The sequence below is a fragment of the Buteo buteo genome, chromosome 5, assembly GCF_964188355.1.
Source record: "Buteo buteo chromosome 5, bButBut1.hap1.1, whole genome shotgun sequence".
NCBI classification, from domain to species: domain Eukaryota; kingdom Metazoa; phylum Chordata; class Aves; order Accipitriformes; family Accipitridae; genus Buteo; species Buteo buteo.
The window spans coordinates 33,493,120-33,515,781 of record NC_134175.1 but is presented as its reverse complement, the minus strand read 5'-3'; the positions used below and the strand labels follow the sequence as shown (position 1 = coordinate 33,515,781).

At 34.6% G+C, this 22,662-nt stretch overlaps 1 protein-coding gene across 17 annotated transcripts in view; it reads right to left on the bottom strand.

The window, feature by feature from the left end:
- The window catches only part of LOC142031643 (sodium channel protein type 2 subunit alpha-like), a 59,199-nt gene that overhangs the window by 25,835 nt on the left and 10,702 nt on the right, over positions 1-22,662 (bottom strand). For 8 of the 17 annotated variants that reach the window (XM_075029318.1, XM_075029331.1, XM_075029319.1 and 5 more), the window contains exons 10-16: positions 19,888-20,187; positions 15,244-15,591; positions 13,311-13,443; positions 12,336-12,574; positions 9,257-9,430; positions 7,660-8,016; positions 5,570-6,055 (exon numbers count right to left, since the gene is read on the bottom strand). In XM_075029318.1, the coding sequence (XP_074885419.1) occupies positions 5,570-6,055; positions 7,660-8,016; positions 9,257-9,430; positions 12,336-12,574; positions 13,311-13,443; positions 15,244-15,591; positions 19,888-20,187 (2,037 nt within the window). Of the gene's footprint in view, positions 1-5,569; positions 6,056-7,659; positions 8,017-9,256; positions 9,431-12,335; positions 12,575-13,310; positions 13,444-14,142; positions 14,158-15,213; positions 15,592-19,887; positions 20,188-22,580; positions 22,585-22,662 lie in introns of all 17 variants that reach the window. The other 9 variants (XM_075029333.1, XM_075029334.1, XM_075029326.1 and 6 more) reach the window with 8 other exon arrangements.

Sequence of the window (22,662 nt, the reverse complement as noted above, 5' to 3'; positions counted from 1 at the left end):
AAAAATATGTCGGGGTTGCCAATCCCGCCTGACCATGCTGTGATGTGAGTCCCGTGACTCAGCAGAGAGCAGCTGTGCATGTTTCTACTGTCTTGCAATGGATAGGGAAGGTACATAGCTGAATAGCATGCAGGCCAGTCAAAATCCATTAAAAAGTGATTATATATATATATACATATATATGTATAACTTGCTTAGGTAACCTGTGTGAAAATGGTGACACGTTGCTCTACCTGGTTAAAAAGCACCAGAGCTGCATTCTTGATTGCTCCAGCTTGGTTTTACCCCTGTGAGAAGTAAGAATGGTAGGTAGTGAAGTTCAAGACACAGGATCTCTAGTTTTCCTCTTTTTGGAATCTCTAATTCAAACATGGCTTTAAGACAATTAAAACATAATTATTAAATATTTTATGATCAGTTGGCAAAAAGGGAAATACATAACACCTGAAATGTTCAACAAACTTTTCTACAGAACTTGTTAGTTTATTTTAGAGAAATAAGAAATGCAGAAGCTGGACCTAAGAATCTGCACTCTGAAATTGTGCTTCATAAATAAAAATACAATGAATTAAATTAGTAAAGACATGGTTAGCAGGTTTGGAAAGTATTCCAGTATTTATATAGTGCAATTTGATTAATGCATATTAATCAAAATTTTAAGGGTTTTTTCTGTTTAATGTTCTAGTCTTCATTTAACTGACTATGTGATTATTTCTTATTTGCCAAAAATGTACATACAGTAAGCAAAATACTTTGAAGATGTATGTCTTCCCATTCCTCCTTCATCCTCTAATAATGGTGGTAGAACTTATAGATCTCAATGAGAATACACCTCCTTAATTTCTGTTCAAATTAAATGTAAAGTGTCATATTGTGTAAGTTTCTAGTTTAGATTTAGTATGCTATATACTTCTGACTCTATAATCTCTCCCTCTAAATGTTTCAAAAGAGGATTTTATTGGTGTCCAGACAATGGCCCATCAGTATGTCCAGAGATATGGTTTCATTCATTAGTTACCCACAGCTAGTCCACAACTTAAAGAATCTGTGACTTTTGAAGATACAGTCCCAGAAATGGGCAGTTTTAGAAAAGGGGAATTTAGATTGTTGGATATTTTAAAAGAAATGTTATAAAAAATCATCCAACAAATCACTACTGGTTGGCTAAGAAATTGATTGAAGCCCAATGGCAACGCTTAACTTTTGGGAATGCAATAACTGTGTTCCTGTCTTTTTACTTCACCTAGGCACAAAGGCACTGGTGAAGCCAATCAGAAAACTGAACTTACTCCTTGTTTTGAAAATTCAGGGGATTAGATGATGAAGGATATTTTAAATTTTATTAAAACCATCTGTTGTGATTTCAGAAGTTAATTGAGCAGCATTACTTCTCCAATCTGAATTTGTACTTACTGCACATACACTGTGGATAGAAAGGCTTTTGGAATTCTGAATGATATAGGCCTGTAGGTATATGTATTTTTTTAGTTGTGAAATAAGCTTTCCGTAACTGATTAATACATTTGTAATTACTTTTCCATGCTGAAATCCAAAACTTTATTCTATGAAGTTGTGATTCAGATATAATGAACAGTTGTTAAGTGGTACAGAAATAGAATAGCTAGGATTCTTATGTTTGGTAAGATTAACATAGTGCATTCATTTCACTGATTAGCAGGCATATTTTAGAATAGAAACAGCATCCACGATGGTAACTTTAAAAAACACTAAATTATCCCCTTTTGTTGCTTATAATTTTATTATCTTCAAAGTTAATTATCTCAAGTATCTGATTTTCAAAACAAAAATCTGTTATTTCTGATGGTTATTTCATTGGGTATTTCACCTCTATTTTCTGATAGTAGATATTAAAAAAATCCTCCTTCAAAGTATCAGTGAAATGTTTGCTTCTTTCAGGTACTTTTGGTAGTGGGTAACTTTTAAATCGAATAAATGTTATTGTCCTGTTTCATCCAGAGACTTCCCCAAATTTCTAGTAATAAGTATTAGAAAGATCTTGTTTACACCTGGAACTTGCAACCAGGTTCCAGAATGGATTCTGGCAGATTTGGAAAGTTATTAACTAAAAAATTAATTAGAAAGTGTCTTTATGAACCTGGGGGGGGGGGGGCGGGGAGGAACCAGCCTTCCAAAAGAAGCTTGGTGGCTAGTTATTTTGTACCATAGTATATAGGTATACTATATAAATAGGAAATATATACTATATAAATAGGAAAAATTACAATTTTTTTCCTCACTCACCACAGTGACAATTTCTATAGTAATGACCTGCTTTTTGCATGCTCCTCAGGGACACACAGTCCCTGCCCCACTTCTAGCATAACCTCTTATTGCTGACAGACTTTAAATAATCATTGTGCTCTTAACGTCAGTGACAGTCAGTAAGACACCAGAAAAAAAATGGTTGATTTTACAGTTCCTGTGCAGATCTAGCTTCCCACAGCTGTGTTGTTAAATAAAAAGTTATTAAAGGGGATACCTCCTGAGGGTATTTTAGATGCTATGTACTGCCACAGTTAAGGCAGGGAAAGTTCTGCCCCATCTCTTATCCCTCCTTTTGCAGACCAGGCCTTCTCCTAGCAGAAATGTTGTCTCAGTGGTATCCCTTGAGAAGCAAAATAAAGCAAATAATGGTGTACTGTTCTAGAGAGGTAACTTAAATGCTGTGCCAATACACTCTTTATCTTCTTCAAAAGACGATCAGAAGGCAGCAAAAGATTCAACAGTACTGTTGACTTGGTAGGAGAAGATTGGGAATCTTCACAAATTCCTGTCACATGCCAGAACATCTGTTCGTATATTACCAAAGCAGGTGGTTTTTTATACACACAATGAAAAACACTTTATCCTTTCCCTAAAAACCATCCAGAAGGAATGGAATAAGGAATACAGAACAGAAACTGCAATTAATATAGAATTCACAGTTTTCAGGGCACTGGTAAGAAATTCCTGTCTTATTAGGTACCATTCACAATATGCACACTTGCACTGTACGAATACATGTCAGACAGTTAAATGCTAAACAGTTGTGTGTGAGCAGAACTTGAGGGAAGCACTATTGCTCCAGCTTCACAATGGTAGTGATAATTACATTCTATGGAAATCTTGAGGCTCCACAGAAGTTCTAAACTTATCCTATCCCCATTGAAAATTTATCCACAAGTTCTTAATATAAACGCCATCCATCATCTACTGGCAGATTTCCCACAATCACCTGAAATTTTCACTTTCAAATTGCTTGTACAGACTTTTGGATTTGGTTTCTTTACCTGAAGACATACGGATACATCTAAAGTCCATAAAAAAAAAGCAAAATCCCTTTTTATTTATTACGGTCCTGAATCTTCAGGATGGCCTTAGAAGAAAAAAGCATGATGTCTGAACCAGGCAAAGATGGGAATGAACAGAGCAATTGACTTGTGAAAGTCACCCTGAAATCGGTATAATTCAGAACTTCTCAGCACAACAAGGGCTTTTAATCCATTTTTGGGGGGTGTACGTACTTCATATATTCACTTGGAAAGCAGAGGAGTTTCTGCCTTTGCAAAGCATTTTATTTTGTCTTCAGCTGTCCTGATAAAATATATGGCAGTACACTGTAAACTGAAGCATTCAATCCATCTTAGAGAAGAAATAAATAAGTAATACCTATGGGATGATGTTATTTAACTTACATCACTCTAGTGACATGCCTTATAGTATGGACCCACAAGCACTGTAGCAAAGAAAGTAAAGACTGCCAGGGGATCAGGAGCCAGGTGTGGATGGGAACTTCCCAAGCCAGCTCTGCTGCTGCAGCTAACAAGTCACGTAACCAACACATTTAGCATCTGCACAGCTTATAAGCCTCCCAACTTCCTAATGCATATTAAAAACTTTTTAAAAAGTAACATATTCATGAAATTTTTAGGCATGTAACTTCATAAGATGATGTTACTAGGAAGGCACTCATCACTGTATTTATGAAAACTAACTGCTATCAAAACTAAGGAAAGCAGAAAATTTATAGTAAAATGTCATTGTAAAGAACATCAGAATATATGAAAAGACTTAGAATACTTTGCTCAAGATTCATTGGAAAAGACAATTAACTTTTATTAGATCAGCTCAGATGAAAAATACTCTCAGACCCAGAGTAACTCTGAAAGCTTTTTTTTTTTTAATAGTAGTTGATCTCATAAATTATATCACTTTACACTTCTTGTATCTCTTATATTCTTAAATTTTTCTGGATAAGCACTACTGCTATACTATCTTATACATCTGCATTGAAAATATTTGTCTCATAACTGAACAACTGAGATGATAGAATATCTTGCTCTTAATCTTACAGTTGTTGTGCAGAGTAACCTTCTTTGCAGTTGCAAATAAACACACACTCTTTAAGTTCCTTCATGTTCTTTAGCAAAAAAACCCCAACTATGATTAACTGGATCATGTCTATCCATTAAAGTTTTGCGGTATGGTTTGGTATTGCTGAGGAATACAGCATTATTTGCAAATATGGCAGCTATACAGCTATGATACAGTAATGAATGCAGGGCTTCTTTGTAGAACTTTCTTTACGGTAACGAAACCCTTTTGTATTAATGAGTTCTCACACAACACCAGAGCTTCTAATCTAACTGAAAACATATTTATCCGTGGTTCCTGATCCCTTAAACCTCACAGTTCCTACATTTCTAATGGCATTGAATATAATTATATTCTGCTAATGCATTTATTAGCTTGTCATTGAACATTACTCCAACATACAAAGTTTTCCTTGAGTAGCACCTGTTTGTGACCACTTCTGGTATTTAAGCCACTTATATTTTGAGGCACATGGCTTCTGGTTTTTAGACCAGCTTTTGTCTCTTTGCACAATAATAATAGCAATGGTAATTTCAAGTAAACTGCTTCCACATGCATCTATATTACAGGATTATTCTGCTCTCCAGGATAACTTGAGATACTGCTTCATCATGACATTGATTGGTATTTGGATTACTTCAGCCAGCCATAGTTTCTGAACCCAAAATCTGTATGAGTATTACTCACAAAACTTTTTAGATAATCCAGAATACATCACTGCTTTATGATGTCTCAGGGTTCATTTTTAGAACTACCCTAAATACAGAAAAAAATATTTTTTCTCCACTTATATTTGATTGGGTATGCAACGCTGTGTACTCTTGATTGTTCCTTAGCCTTCTACAATACTCTTATCCCATAAATCCTGATCACATTATAGGTACTACAGAAAGAATGCTTTATGAAGTGTGTGCTAGTCCTAAAACCTCATAAAGTTGTGAAAGAGATAACCATACTGAAAATTATACATCTTTCAAATGCTAATAAACAGAGTATTAAAAACGTAAACTCTAAGGACGCCCTAATATCCCATCATGTAGGTTATTTTTTTTCTTGAATTATAATTATATAAAATAATAAAATATAAAATATATTTGTATGGGATAAGACAGCTTTTAAACAATTCTAAATATGTAATTAAGAAACATGTAAATGCATGACTACAATTTAATTGTTAAGATTGAAAAAATCCTACCTGTTTGCTTTCTTCCATATCAGATTCGCTGCTAAATTCTTCTGTATTTAAATTTTCAAAATCTGATTCTCCAACTGCAATTGGCACTGTCACAGTGAGGCCTGGGTTGTTTATGAATGACATGTAATCGTTTTCATCGATTACGTATTTTTCCACACTGCTGCCTGTGCCTACACCACTGGTAGTTCCATTCCCGTCTTTAAGATAATTCAGATCTTTGCTTATTTCAACAGCGGTATGATTGGAAATGCAGCTGTCTTTCTTGTTGTTTAGCTCTTCAAGTGCTTTGATTTCCTCTAAAGCTTTCTGCTTTCTAACAAAGGCTTTTTGGATGAACTCCTGTATCTTTTTCTTAACATAATCTATTCCCTTCTGAATCCTTGCCACAGCAATCTGGAGATTGTTCATTTCATTATCATCATCAGTAGCAGCAAGGTTGTCTGAACTAAATGAGCTCAGCAGCAAGGCCAGAAATAGGTTCAATACCTAAAAGATGAGAGAATACAGCTGTATAGTAAATACATACATATAAGAATTGAGTATTTTTACAGGATACTGTCAAATAGCACACATTGTTTTGAAAAAACAACATTCACTAATTTAGACAACCATATAGCACCTTAAATTACAAAAGATCTCCTTACTTGTTTTGATCAGTATTCACTCAGAAGATGAAAACAGACAAGCTAATACCTAAATATTTTTAACTTTTGATCTTTGTTTGAAGCAGCATGGTTGCTTAGACTCTAAAATTTTTAAAAAGTTATAAAAATTCTAGCAATACACATTCATCAGAGGTTTGAAAGGCTTCTGTCTAAATCTCTTAAAATCACTTGGAATTTAAGTAGAATTAAACAAACATGATTCGTAAAATTACATTGGTTTCTATGATGCAGATATTTTAGAAACTTCTATCTGTTAATGCTATAATAACCTACTTATACTTTCTAATTACTATTTGGAAGATTATACCATGAGACTGTGATTTTCTGTTAATTCTGGGTGTGCCTCTTAAATTCTATAAAGCTTGTTATAAAAGGATAAAAGGAATATTTAAAATGAATTTTACACTTTAATCTCTATTATTTATAATACTACTATATAATTTGTAAGTGGATTTTTTTTCCTTTTTCACTTGGCAAAAAAATGAAAATTTTGTTTGCTCTTATGTAGGAATTTAAAATGAAATAGACTTCTTTCATCAGCAGGTAACAATCTTAGCACCAGTATTGCCTGAGACTGTGGTTTATTGCCTCAGAATTTGATCATAGTTATTGTTCATTTAATATAATCTCCTATAAACTGTAGCTATTTCACTAAAGCTTGCAAGAAATTAATCATTTCATACTTTCAGTCTGTTACACCACCAAGCATCAAAAGTTGTCATGATATGGCAAAATGGCATAAATAAACTTCCCCCTTCTTAAATGTGTTTGTTAGGTCTCTCATTTGTACTCTCTATGAAATTTAATTCTGCAGACTTTCACAATTCCAGAAAAGAATGCTGAAGGTAAAAAGTCACTTGGAAGAAAGAAGACAATATGAATTTGGAACAGTATTTCTATGCTGGAATGGGTGTCCAATCAATCTGTATTTCATTTTTGTTTTTTACACCTAAACAGGCTAAAAAGTTCAGTACTTAAGTTGAAGATATATACTTTTTTTTATTAAGTCAGACATATTAGTGCTGGAATTAGCTGTAATATGTGTAAGATAGTCCATTAGATTTTTTTTCTCCAAAGAAGCAGCTTCCTAGGAGCTAGTGCAGCATAAGCTTTATTATTTCAAAAGTAGTTAGGAAGACATTTGGATTTAAAGAGCACCTCTAAACTAGCTGCAGCACTCCTATGATAGGGTGTTTGAGTTGACATTTTGGTGTATTCCTAAATTCCTGGACACATAGTGAGAGTATTTCAGTGTATGCAAATGAGTGAAAAGGGGGAGAAGGGAATCATCACAAGTTTTTACCCAAAAGCTAGCAGAATCAGATTTATGTTTTAAATAGAAGTATGACAAACATTCTCATTGCCTAGCTGTAAGTTATGTACATTTTGCATCAGAGTTAATGTTCAAAAACATTCATCACATACCACTAGGTTTCCGATCACCATGACCAGCATGAAAACAATAAGGCACATGGTTTGGCCTGCAACCTCCATGCAGTCCCACATCGTTTCTATCCATTCTCCACACAGCACTCGGAATACAATCAAGAAAGAGTGGAAAAAGTCATGCATGTGCCAGCGTGGAAGCACACAGTCACTGGAGATCTTGCAGACACATTCCTTGTAGCTTTTCCCAAACAGCTGCATCCCAACCACAGCGAAAATGAACACGATGATGGCCAGCACCAGGGTCAGATTTCCCAAAGCTCCCACTGAGTTGCCAATAATCTTAATCAGCATGTTTAGAGTTGGCCAAGATTTTGCTAACTTAAAAACTCGAAGCTGAAAAAAAATAATGCAGAGGAATCATTAATGGTACTTATGAAATAGAAGCTAGGTCCAAGTTGTTTAGCAAGATGTTTCTGTAGATTAATTTGTTCTTCAGTAGGTAGGTATTATTATTTTAATGGAAAGCAGGGAGCATGGACTATTTGCCTAAACTGCAGTGTTCAGCATTTCGTGATGCACATAGGAAAAAAACACCATAATTTGTGTTTGTACCACATTTGATTTTAGTATTTTTAAACATCCACTTACAGATGATTACTGAACAATTCTTAAAGACATTTTAGAAGTTTGTACTCTTTTCATCATCTTAACTACACACTCTTTGCTAGCTTTGTTCCACATTTCCCTCAGGACCACATTAGGTCTTCCAGGCTTAGTCAGAGGACAATTTTTGACCAAAAATTTGATGCTGATATTGTCACATCCATTCAAATCATAAATGCTAACTTAAAAATAATATTCAGTAACCAAACGATGGTATGTGAAGTAGGGTACCATTGCAACTGGTGCTAGTAAACTAAGTCACTCCTTCCTGCTCTATATATTAGGAAATAACCTAGGTTTTCAAGTAATGTGATAGCTATTAGTAATACAGACTTAAATCACGAATCTTGTGCCTCCGTTTAACATATCTATAAATTAGTATGTGTACAATACTAATTGCTATAAAAAAGACATTTCTAGTAGAAACTCAATAATATTTCAATTTAAGTCAGATTATTATGACTCTTTGTTATATGTAATGGAGTTACTGTATGTTTATTCTCAGTGCCCATTAAAATAAATGTTGTGAAGAGAGGATCTACTTAGGGCCTTTATGAGTAACACAAAGTAATGTTCACAATATAAAGACTGAAAATGGGATGATTCTTTATGTTGATGGCAATATGTATGTTTTTACAGATATTCAGCTTTGATGAATCTTAATGAAATCAGTATAACAAAGATTTACAAAATTCTCAAAAGTTAGCAGTTAGTCTTATGCTGGCAAAGGATTCCAGTAGGATAGGATATCAACAGGATAATTTGATACCAAAAGATATCAAAGGATATCAATTGACAAACATCTTAAACTTGTACTTATCAAATATGGCATGCAAATTAGGCATATATGAAAAATAGTGTGTGCCATTTAAGTATATATCTTTACAATACCGGTAATTATGACAGACATTAGCACTTTTTTTTTTAATGAGACAATTGCATGCAAATATTTAATTATCTAGGTCTTTACCAATCTGAATGACCGAAGAACAGATAATCCTTCAACATTTGCAAGACCGAGCTCCATTAAACTAAGGCTAACGATAATACCATCAAAAATATTCCAGCCTTCTTGGAAATAATAATAAGGGTCCATGGCAATTATCTTTAGTACCATTTCTGCTGTGAATATCCCAGTGAATACCTAAAACAAAATATAATTAATTAGTTCAGGTGTTATGAGAAATTTATATACCTGAGTAAATTTTTCTAATCCAGCTTGAGTTCTCATACTTGCTGCCTGTACCTGGTTACTATAAAAAATAGCTGACTGCTATCTCCAAATTGCATCTAAACACTGAAAATTGATAATGAAAAACAAATTATTAAATCAGGACAGATATAGGAGGGCAGAGGTTTGATAAACATAAAAAAAGCTATTCACCAGTCAGCAGCTCAGCTCCAGTTCATATTTGACTGCTATGTGCTGGACTATCCGTCCAGCAGATGATGTGATATGATCAGGTGTTTCCAGTCCTGTTTCTAGAGGGTAGTCCCAGTAAAGCAAAAGAAGATTTGACAGCTATTTTTTTTCCTTGCTACAGTCTAAACAGAAGTGTTAGAAGAAACTCTCTAAGTTCAGACTCCCTAAGGACAAACTCTCCAAGGTCTGTCTGTCTTTTAGGTCAGAGTTGAAGAGTATGGGTGGAATAGATGGGAAGTTGGAATTTCTTGCACTGGGCTTTTTGTAAGTATATAGATGTTTCACACACAGCTACTATTCTGTGTGACAGCAATTTCCTTTTGGGAAAAAGAACTTCACGGCGATAATGTTCTTTGAAATATCTGGAAGTGCCAAATGTGAAATTATCAATGCTCCGTAGTGTTTTGAAGTCCAGAATTTAACCCAACACTTTCTTTCAATGAATAGTGATCAGTGGTTTGTGCAGCATAATAAAGAAGTTTTGGACCATAATGCAAAACCACTAAAAACATATGAATATTCTGCACAACACTCAAAGGATATCCTAGATGATCCAAAAATCTACTAAAGTACGCCAGTTCTTTACCCAGCTTGTTCTCAGTCCTCTTACAGCAAGTTTTATGGAAGCAAAGCTGACTTTTTTGCAACACTATATAACTATACTCATGATTAACTTTTAATTTAAGAAGATTAGGAGGCAGATATAATGCTGTGGGAACATTCACCTTTGTCAAAGTGTAAATATTAACATTTTAAAAAGTGTATACTTTTGAGAAACTACAAATCTAGCAAGAAATACTATACTAATAACTTGATATATGAGAGATGTTACCATATGGTCAGAAGAATGTAACAGGTATTGCTATGTGTGGTAAAGAGAACACAACAAAGAATATTATTCTTGATAAAACTGTCATACTTGTCAAAATAATTGAAAAAAAAGCAATGAAAAACATTTCATTTTAAAATATTTCCTTCACAAAATAACCAATTCCATCCACAAACTTCTTTTTCTTGAGCATAACTGCATCCCCAAATACACAAAAATACATTTTAACAGAAGTAAACTCAAGTTTTCTTATAAATACTTAGGACTTTTGAATACTGAATGACTCAGTATTACAAAACTGAATCATTGCATTTTAGAACTATTGCTTCCTTCTCATTAAAATGCTACAGAAAAGGCAGAGTCATATGTGTCATATTTAATTTATCCTCAAACAGACCGTGATGTCACAAGCAAAGAGTAAATTAACATATTTTGAATGGAAATCACAAAATTAAGGTTAATAGATTAATACAGTGAGGAACAATTTAATTGAAACCAGCAGGAATAGTATTCACTGCATATATATAGTCCTAATTAAGGATACTGGTTTGTTACAAAGGTAGTTAACAATATGACTGTTGCTAGCTTGGAGTAAAAAAAGTTAAAATATGAGATGGGAAAAGGCAGAAGACATTGTAAGTATAAATGGTTGGAGAGAAATAATTCTAACAATATGACAGAACAACATTTTAAAATACAATATTCTGTAATCTGTGATGAATATAAGAACATGCCAGCAATTAGATTTTTGTCCAGGAGAAAGGAAAGTGTAACATGCACAAGAACGTGTAGGTAGTAAACTCAATTTTGGTTCTATTTTTAAAAAAAGTAATAGAAGGATGTATTACCAGTACATATAAGGAAAATGTTTAGACTTTGAAACATACTCTGACTGAGAAATCTATTACTGCTTCATTTAAATATTAGCAGAGTTTTCAAAACTAATCTTTTTGAGTGATTAGTTCAGAACACTTGGTTGTTTTTGATTTTCAGGATTACATGCTGTGTGAGCCAATCCAGACCTCTCCTGTGTAAACTATTGGTAGTTATGTGAGCTGGCAAAAAATTAAAAATGTATGAATCTTCTTCTGAAACAAACATTTGCAAGGTTCAGTCTTCTGCTTCCTGAGCATTAGAAGCAAGTGGAGAGAAACAGACAAGAACATTTAAGTGTTACTAACATTTAGGTATCTGCTCAGAAAAGGAATTACATGTGACCTGGATCAGGTTAAAATTGGGAAAGGCATCACTAATAAACTTACAGATACAAGGTGCTTTTTGTTAGAGAGTAAATAATAGTTTATTATTTTTTAGTTACCTAAAGTGGCAAGGACTTACTGCTAACAAGAAATATGCCTTTCTTGGAAATGTACTTTCACTGTAGTGTAACCAAAAAAAAATTCAAAGAGAAATTCTGACATCTGAATATTTCATCAATTTCTTACAGAAGAAAAGCATTTTCTGTGATGGAATATCAGTACCATGGTAAAAATTAGATAATCTACCTTAACATTTTAAAGAAAAAACCCAAGGTAGACCTCAAGATATCTGACAATGGAGTGAATACTGCACATCCACACATATTCAGTTATTTTGTTATAGGAGTTACAAAATAAATCCATGAAAGTTAATGGCTCCAGCAAAAATCACTTTATCTATGAAAATCATATATACAGTTTCTGAACTGGTTATAAAACCCAACCTGGAATAAATTTAAAACCAATGCAATGCATTTATGCATTTCTACTTTTAGAAAATGGTATTTTTACACCAAGTAGTGTATGACAAACCACTTACCAGGTTTCCCACAGAAAGTACACTGCTAAACTGTTCTGTCATTGGGTAATGTTCCATGGCCATAAACAAGGTGTTTAAAACAATGCAAATAGTTATAGCAAGATCAACAAATGGATCCATCACAACTAAATTGACGACATGTTTTACTTTTAACCATGGACTCCAGCAATCCCAGATCAAGAAAGTATTTGCAAATCTGTACCAGCATGGTGGGCATTTCTGTCTGGATTCTTCAAGCTCTGAAAAAAAAGAGGAAAAAAAAAATAACAGATAATGAATGTTCCAATTATATCCTCTGGAAGTTCTTGTTTAAAATATGTAAAAAGATTAAATCATTCAAATAAACAGCACACACTAACATGGGATTTCTCTCACCTATGTTTATCCATCTTAACGTTAAGCATTTATGCTTTTTCATATAGTACATATAATGTTTTTTTATCTTTGATACACTTACCTAAGAAAGTTTAAGAAATGCTTAAGGAAGGCAGTTCATGTGCATTGGCATGGGTTGATTACAGCTGGTTGTTTTCTTTAAAACTATTTTTTTCATTCCAATTTCCTATTGTCTATGCTTGGATTTTAAGTCTAAGGGAAATCACTGTTCTAGCACATCACTGCCTTTATCATAGCAATTCCTGTGTATCTTAATGGATTTTTCCTGTTGATGTCTTATACGAAGAAAATCCCTGTATTCTCTGTTTGGGGCTCTGGCAGTCCCCTAGCTATGATTATTTTGTCTCTGTTAGTCCACTCAATAGAGTAATGTTTTGGAAGGTGTCATGAAAAATAAATGACTAAGCATTTAGAATGTGTAAATGATCTTAGAAATGCTCAAAAGCCTTTTGTATCTGATGTTCAGAGATTTCACGTGTCCAGTTTTACATTTACAAAGGGAATTATGTAAATAATTGCTCTGTACATTAGTTAGCAGAAATTCACTGAACTGCCTGTCAGATAAAATGCATCAAATACCTTCCATTGTGTTTGTAAGTATGCTGGCTATACTCATTGCTCTTTGTCTTGCAGCAGAATCTTCCAGCATTTCCATAGAAATTTGATAAGAACTCAGTCGTCTTTTTCTTATTTCTGTTTCTGTAGTGGTGCCCTGTAAATGAAATACTGAGGAATTAAACCATCCATTTCAACAGCCAACGAACAATATTTGCTGTATAAATATTGTCGTGATAATCAAAATCAGCTTTGTGCAGCATACTAGACTTTTCTTACACACTGAAGGTTTCTGTTCCTGTAGGAATTTCTTTGTTCTTTGTTGAGGAACTCAGTGGGAATTTCATACAGGTCTACACATAATTAACTGGGGGACACAATACCAAGGCAATGTGGGACCAAAGATGGTTCTGATTTAAATGACTGAGTGAACAAAATTTTTGCTAGGTATCTCTTTGCTAGTGATAATTATTAGTCTTTCAAGAAAAAATGATCAAAGTTGAAACCTTAATTTCCAGCAGCTAGTCATGTTAAATAATTAAAGTGCGAGTACAGAAAGAGGTGAACTATTACTGAAGAAAATAACTTTGATACAAGAAACATGAGTATAATCCTAGGAATTAATTATCTAATACTATATACTGCATTCCTAACCTGGTAAGTGTGGTTGGAAAATTTTATATGAGAAAAAAATCACATCTTTTTTAATATTTCTTCTACCTAATTCTCACCCACCGCAATGCTTATACAGAATTTGTGATATATTCTTCCAATGAAAATGCAAGTCCTCTCTGTTTTGTATGGCTTCTAATTATCTTTTCAAAGCAATTACACCTAGCTCTGAGTTAAATGTGACTAACATGTCACTACTCTGTAGCTTGTAGGTGTCCTTACAGTTGCTTTGCTTTTCTCCTGGAGTGTGGCCTAGGGATCTAAACACAGGAGTGGGATTAAAAAGTTCCTGAATCTTGGTTCTTTCTCTGCCACAAGAGTGATTCATGGAAACCACTCACTCTTTTCTGATTATTCTGTCCCCATCCAGAAAAAGACTAAAAAAGCCTGCAGAACTCATAAGAGATTTTAAGGTTATCTTAGTGTGAGGAAGAAAAACCATTTCTGAGCATTCACTAGTACTATTTCTTTAGAGAAGACTCCTGAGTTAAATGGCTAAATCTTTTTTCAAGTGAATGTATTTCTGAAATAGAAGTATATAGGCGTAACCTCTGAGATAATCTGATTGAATTTCTGGTATGAGGGTCTATATCAAGATAGGAGAGAAACAAAAATAAAAAGAAATGTGTAATAGTAGCAATGAAATCTTAATAGTTATTTATAATGAAAATATTTTTCAGGTTAAATACATTGCTATTATAGCCAGCAAAATACCATACTGAATCCATATTAAAATACTATGTATGAAAAAGCTTGCTTTTTTGAAAGTTTGAAAGAACATCTTAGCTGACAGAAATCTGAGACTGAGATGTAATGTAATTGCAAAGGAATTGTACGTATTTTTCTTATAAAAGTTATGAGAGAAATTTCGTCAAGATAAATTCAGTAACAGGTATTTCTATTAACTATCACGGTAGTAGTGACTGCATTCTGCTTAATTTTTCAGGTGTTTTCCTATACATATTTCCAATTTATATCCTTAATTATATGTCAAATGTCTACCTTTGTTGATGAGGTGAAACTACATACAAATTGTTGAATTCAGTTTATGTTTTTTTTCTTTCTATGTGCAGATCTTTTGCTGAAGGCAAGGAGAATATAATACTTTACTGAGACTCAGATATAGGAGGTTGAGGACTTTTTTCCCTTATGTTCTGTTACTTAGAAACTATTGCAAGTTATTTCTCACAGCTCTAACAAATTATAAGGCATGCAGAGGTGAGCAGTAAGAAAAAATTCTGTGCCTGAACCAAACTGTAATAATTACTGGTTTATTTATAATTACCTCTGGTATAAGCTGACCAGTAGGTGAAGTTAAAGTTGAAGGTCCTCCAACCAAGGAAACTACTCCATTGCAATCCACAGTGCTGTGCATCTTCCCATTTACTGGAAGGGCTGGTACCATTCTAGAAGACACACTCGCCTGACTAATATTACTGTTGCGCCGTTCTCCGTGTCGATTTGGAACAAAGAGAGAATCTCTTCTGCTCTCATTGTCTTCAAGAGTGCTGTGCTCATCATCAGCAAAGTCATTCTCAGATCCTATATCCTTTGCACGACCTCTGAAACTGAAAATGCTTGTTTTGCTGTTGCGCCTTGGTGAGAACAGGGAACCACGAATACTTAGCAAAGACTGTAAAAGATTTAAAACAAACCAAAACAAAACAGCATTAGAACTGAAGTTCTAAGTTCTTGGCTTTTCAAAGAATAGTTACACTGCTGGAGGAAGGATAGTCACTTTTTTCTTCAATAGTATCAGTGTGTCCATTAGGGGAATGTGCTCATTAGGGGACTTGAAGTAGAGGGGGAAAAATTCTTTTTAAGGTGATGCAGCAGGACTGAGGAAAAGTTGTGCAGAAAACATAAGTAAGGTGGGACAGTTTTGAGCAAAGAAAGCAGGTTGAATTGGTCTGGACCCATGACAGTGCTGCAGACAGTTTTCAACATCCCTATCAAGGTTTTGCAGGTATTTGTCTTTTATTCCTTCTTCTATTAGAGGACAGAGCTAAAAATCTTTTCTTTTTCTTCCTTTCTTTATCCCCTGGATTCTTAGGGATAACAATTGGTGCTCACTAATCATTGTTTTCTATTCTATTTGCTAGAGGCAGAAGTGGTCTTAAGTTTGGTATTAAATTCAGTCTAAGTTGATGTAATGAACTTGTCTGCCGTCTTCACAATAGGCTCACTAGTGTGGGAACAACATACGCAGTACTCTCAAACTAGAAGAAAGAGGCAACAGCTTGGGGAAGCTCTGGAGGTACAACGTGAACATGACTAGTAGCACTCTTGGGCATAGCACTCTGGGGGCTATAGCAGGCTGCACACCTACCAGAAGGTACCACTTGGCCATCAGGCAGCTCAAAGCAAGTATTCACCAGGGACACAGTTACCTATCCTCTTACAAATGACAAAAAAAAAAAAAAATCAGTGGTTGTTGGTAATTCGTCTTTTAATTACAGTAGAAGCTGGTTAATGGAATGTTCTTCTCCCTTGCTACATATTTTATTAACAGCATTCATGAATAAATAAAATGAGTACTAATTGTGGAAAAAAGAAACCTTGCATTAAGCTTTCTTCAGTTCTACATTTGTACAAATCTTCGCATCTTGGTACATTAAAAACCTGGTTTGAGTTGATTCTCAATTTTTCCCTAGTTTTGCAGGTGGAAATTGCTCATATGTAATAGCAGTGGGTTTTATCCCAGAATAATTAAAGTGAAAGTGAAAACTGCACTATAATATATAAGCCTATATTCATACTGTGAAAACCAAACACTGAATATATACATGGATCAATCCATATGTATCTCTGTATATGCATACTCAGATTTATACATACACACACATAATGTGTGTGCTGAACCAGTAGTACTGCCTGTTATAAAGACTGGCAGGTGTTTACCATTATGAGTTGTATTTTTTCTGCTCTTACAGCTATACCAAATTTTAATAATTTGGGCTGAAATTTGCTATGCTGGCTGTCAGCCTCAGGCGGAGTTACTTGAAGAATATCAGCCAAATGGTTTTGCTAACCCATTTATGTAAACTTGGCTGGAGAAAAAGTGATGTTTTGCTTATGCTGAAAGATAATTTTATCTAAAAAAAAAGCTCTAGCTGCTATAGAGCATGACACTGAATTCTGACAAAGTGGTCAGCTAATTACTGCACCCTTTGTACATTTCTCTGTAAATGTGTTTGGCCAACCTACAGTCCTCCAAAAAATCACACACTCACTAGGTTTCATCTGACTACCACTGCTACCCTTGCTTTTTTAGAAAATGTTTCCATGGCTGCTATGTTTTGTTTGTAGTCCAGTCTTTGAAATATGTGTTAACATGCTCTGAGCACAGCTAAATGGATCAGGCCCCTCAGGGATTTGGGAGGAGTGATGCCTGCTTTGCAAGTCCCTGCTGGATTGAGGCAAAAGATATAAGCCAAAATGGTTGCAATTCTAACACATGTAGAGGCAGAAATATATGTGTCTGCGTGCTCCTGGAAAGTAAGGTCTGAAAGGAAAGCTTGGCTTTTCTCGCAGGCTGCATGCATCATTCATTTGCACATGGAATATTGTGTTGGAGGACAAAAACTCTACAGGGGCTGACTGGGCAGATTATCTCCCTTTACCATTCTAGTGTGTTTCATGCTCTGCCACCCTGTTTCACCAGGGAGCTAACTGCATGGCTAACAAGACAAACCAGCTCTTCCTTTACCGGTTCTACTGCCCGTAATCCTTCCACTCTTGTGGCAGCTTAGTGTTATTTCAGTTACATGCAGGCAACGTTTGCCCCAAAGCATTTTTACAACTGCAAAAACAATTACCAAGGCAGTCTTTAATTAATAGATTAGCCTCAATTCGATTATTTACTTGATACAAGTCTCTCTGTATTTTAAAATTTTAAATTAGTTTAAAATTTATTTATTTCAGATGATCACTTATTTCCTTCTTGCTGTGTAATTCACAACATCTCAAGATGAGCTGTTTCCTGACTTTTGCACCATTTCCTTCTTTTTCCTTTCAAATCTAAGACATACACAATATTTATTTTCACTTGATTTTAATGAATTTTAATTATTTTTTCTGCAACATGCATTCACATTTAATTTTAATGTTATCAAAAGTCATTTGAAATGCCTTGCTTTCCTAAGCTTCTTAAGTTTCTGTGGAAGTTTCACAGTTCTTCATGACAATTGACAGGATGAAAGCTTTCTGAGAGTTTCAGAGTATGAACAAATAAATGCAACAATGTTTTACTGTATGTTTATAAAGCTACAGAAAGTTTATTATCTATGGAATCCCTTTGTCTCAAATTCCCCTCCCCTTAGTATACATGCTTCTGTATTAAGTATTTTTTCTGTGCACCAAAAAATTTATTTAATATAAATGTAATATATTCCTTAATCAGTCACTTCACCAGAAGGATATAAAAGAGCATCAGGGAATTTAGACTAGACAATGGAGGGGCCTATTATCAAGTAGTTACAGCACAGGACTAGCAGTCAGAATTTCATTTCTCCTCAGACTTTGTCAGTGACTCTTCTTTAGTGTGGTAAAGTCACTCACTGTCCTCATCTATGAGGTATGGATGCTTATATATACATCTAAGTGAGGCAGGACTGCACAGTCTAAGATGAGATCTTTGGCTGCATCTCCTTGTATCAGCCTGACTCAAAGCCCATTCCAATTAATGAAAGATTTTTTGGAGCAGCTTTGGCCCAAAACTAATAGTACTTTTTATTAGATTGGAAATAAACTTTTACAATATTACTCAAAGAGGTTAAGATAGATTTAATAATTTGTTTTTCTTACATTTTATTTATTTTTTTTTTATCCAGAGAACAAGCTGGTTATTATTCTTAATGATAATAAACATTACTTCATTTCCTTAGAAATGCAAATGTATCTATTTCAGACCAGGCATCATCCCTTATACTTTACTAATTACTGAGGCTTTCTCTCAATATTAAGTTTTCCTCCCCTCAGCACATATATTTCAGTATGAAGTATTTCTGCCACTGAATCTCATATTTTATATGAGTCTGTACACTAACACAGTTGATATGAACTTTAAATAGGGTAAACATTGGTAGTTAAACATGGGTATTATTGGTGGGCAAATGTCATCTATTGGCTGAGACCAGACATGATCATTTTGAAGCGATGCATTTTGAGTGATTTTACTACAAATACCATAACTATGTGTAGGCTTGAAATAAGCAAAGGTATCCTTAAGGGACAGAAGAGATCCTTTGACTTAAGGGAGTAGAGCTTTTACGTTTGGACTAAATGATTTCCAGAGGTCCTTCCTAAACTATTTTTTTTCTACGATTGCAATGATTCTCCATCTTTTATAAGGAATTTCTAATAAAAAAGAACAGTATGAGTCAATTCTTATAATTATAAGCCCAAACGATTCCTATATAGTTTGTCTTTATTGTGGAGTACCAGAGCTACTTTCCTCATTAGCTGCCATTTAAAAAAGCTAGTTAAGTAAAAAAATAGAAACTAATGGTAGTGTGGAATTTCTTATGCAGGGTATTTGATGATGTGGTCTGCTACCCCCCCACCCGCCCCCTTTATTTGTAAAATATTGAAATGGATGCAAAACAGAGAACCTATGGTTGATTAACGGATATATATGCATACTAATGAAAGAGTCCTTGATTCTTTCTCCAATCTACCACATACATCTTCAGAAATACATTTTCAGAAATGTTTTAATTAAGTTTACAATTATCCTTGGTATGTTCTTTTTATCCCTTTGCTAATAGAATGAGTCAAACTATATTAAACTGCAACACTGTTAACGGTACTACCACTGGTTTTTTCCTTCACTCACCTTTTACATAACTCCCAATATGTAAAGCTGCTGTAATGTCAGTCAAAACTAAATTAGAGTAGACATACAGGATATAATTAAAAAGTGCTGTACCTGGTGAGGAGATGTGAACCTTTTTTCATATGTCAGTTGACTTCCTTCTGTGGAGAAGCGGAAACTTTTCCTTCTGATACTGTCTTCTGACTCGGACTTGGGGAACTTATCGATATCTCCTTTGTCCTCTGCTTCAGACATTTCTTTCTGTCTTCTTTTCTTCCTTCTGTTTCTTCTTTCTTTAGCACTTTTTGAGCTCAACTTTGATGCTTCTGAAGAACTTTCCAAGAGTTCTCCTAATCCCCCTACACCACTGAAATCTCTTGATGCAACTGATGCTGCTGCTACTGCTGCTGTTGCCTGTCAGTTTACAAAGCAAGGTATTCTTAGCAAATCCTTCCAAAAGGAACAATTTTATAGGCTTTTATCAACAGTTTTTATTATCACTGTGGTAATACTGCTGATTGTACACTCCTGAGAATGCAAATATACAGAAAAAAATTGAACTGAAAATAAACTATTGAGTTGTAGAGCTCTTCATTGTTTAGTAGCATGAGCTACTTGAAGCATCAACTTCAGCAGAACAATAGCATCACTATTACTTAAAGACTTGCTGCACAAGACACTGGCCTAAAATTAAGGTAGTCAGAAAAGTATAAACATGGTCTTTTTCATGTATTTCAGACCTGCTTCCCCATTTTCTCTCAAGAAAAATCCCTCATCATGCTCTAATTTGGCTGATCCCTTCTGAGTCCTTATGGAGAAAACTAATCCCTAACATCCACCGTATGAGTTAATGTATCATAATCCAACTAGCAGCCTGCAAGTAGTTGAATCCAGCCTTTCCTTACTGTCTTCACAGCAAGGACACTCCCCTCACTTTCCTTCTACCTTGGCAGGCAACAGGCACACTCTCTAGACAGGTATTCAAGCCCTACCTCCCTTTTCATGTGTCCCCTCCCACATTTCCCACTGTAACAGCACTCTAGGTCTTTGTTATAGATACACAAAGTTACATTCATTGCCGGTTGCTGCTGTGGCCAAGGAGAAGAAAAAGTTTAGGTTTCTTCTCTGATGGAAAGGGATGAGATGACTCACTGGAGTGAAAAGCCATCCCAAAACTCAGGACCAGTATCTTCAACTGCAGTGGTCAGCCTATCTGATTTGGTTCATTAGGGAAACTGGTTCATTTAGTCATCAAATAAAGGAAGAATTGAGAATGCGTCCAGTACTCTTCTTAGAAAGAACTATCTGGGAGAGTACTATGAAATTCTGCAGTGGAAAATATGTTTGGGAAGATGATAGGCTGCTGTGAGCTTACAAAAAAGGGTGGTGTGCTAAATGGCAAGAGATTAGGGTTATATAACTAAGATGACTAGTTATTATCCGGCAAAACATATTATATTCAATGCCAAGTATTTCAGAAATTATGAGATATCTCTCTACAGCAGGAAAGAATAATTTGAAAGCTCATAGTATGAATTAATGGCCTTCTGCGCCACAATATACAACCCGTGCTATACAAGTTGACTCAATACATACTTCTGCTAAATGGAGTATTAAAATGATTCTGAAATGTTTATCCATTAAAAAAAAGTGTTACTCAATTTTGTCATACTGTTTTCAGAATATTGTCATTCAAATGCTCTAACAGCAACAAAGGCAGCAGATGCTGAGTCATCACCCATCTACTTCATAATACTAATACCAAAGGTCAAACAGGTGAAGCTATCCAAAGACCGCTGTGATGATTTAGGTTTTGGATGAATAGGTTCAGTGTCAATGGAGTGAACAGATGGGTCCCACACTCATTTCTGTCTGAGCAACCTATTCAGCAGCTCAGTGATCCACCTTGTAATGCATACTTTCTGCTAATATTTTCACATACAAAAGGGATCTTGACTATAATACTGCTTTTCTTATAATTAATTGAGTGGTCATGCATTTAAAAAAGTAACGACTTTCCAGGGCCTTTATCCAACCTTCCTTGTAGTCTCTGCTTCATATGGTTCTGTTCTTCCTAATGCTGGATCAGCTTCATCTCTTTCCCCACTCTCAAACACACAAACATCTAGGTGAGCCTCCTGATATCTTTTGATATAATGTGATTTAGTGCCTTTCATGGATGCAATTATCAGATTAAAAAAAAAAGTATTTTTTGCTGATATTTAACTTTTTTTTAATTTGAATTTTGCAGGATTCTGCTTTTTTTTTTAGTGATTTGGAAGTGATAAGGTTTAATGACTAAAATAGAGATATGCTAATTAGATTTCACAGGTCATGCATAAAGCTTTCTTTTCAAGAAAAAGGTGGAGAGTTTCACTTTCTATTAGCACTTTATAGAATCATTCTAACTTAGTGAAAGTAGCTGTAAAATACTACCAAAATTATAGTTTCATAGAAGATTCTAATTTGCTAGCATTTTATAAACATTGTCCTGTTGAAAATGACTATATGCCAGCTGAAAAGCAATAGAAAATCAGTCCAGAAATTAGACAGAGGTCTGATTCACAAAGCTGAACTCCTGCATATATTTTACTTTCAGATAAGAAAACCTCACACAAAAATATCTATTCAAATGTCTTTTTCTCAGAAAACTTTAAATAATTTTCTTCTCTTTTTCAAAGAAAACAAAATTACTTTAAAAGAAATCTGAAGTAATACCTCTGTTACAAATATTGCTAGTCTGATCTAAGGATATATAAACTTCTGGTTGACTTCAGTGTGCTTGAATTAGGGATATGCTTAAATACCTTGCTGGATAAAAACCTAAAAGAACACTGATTGCAATCCTTCTCTCTATTTTCTGAATATTGGGGAAGAACTATTAACTAC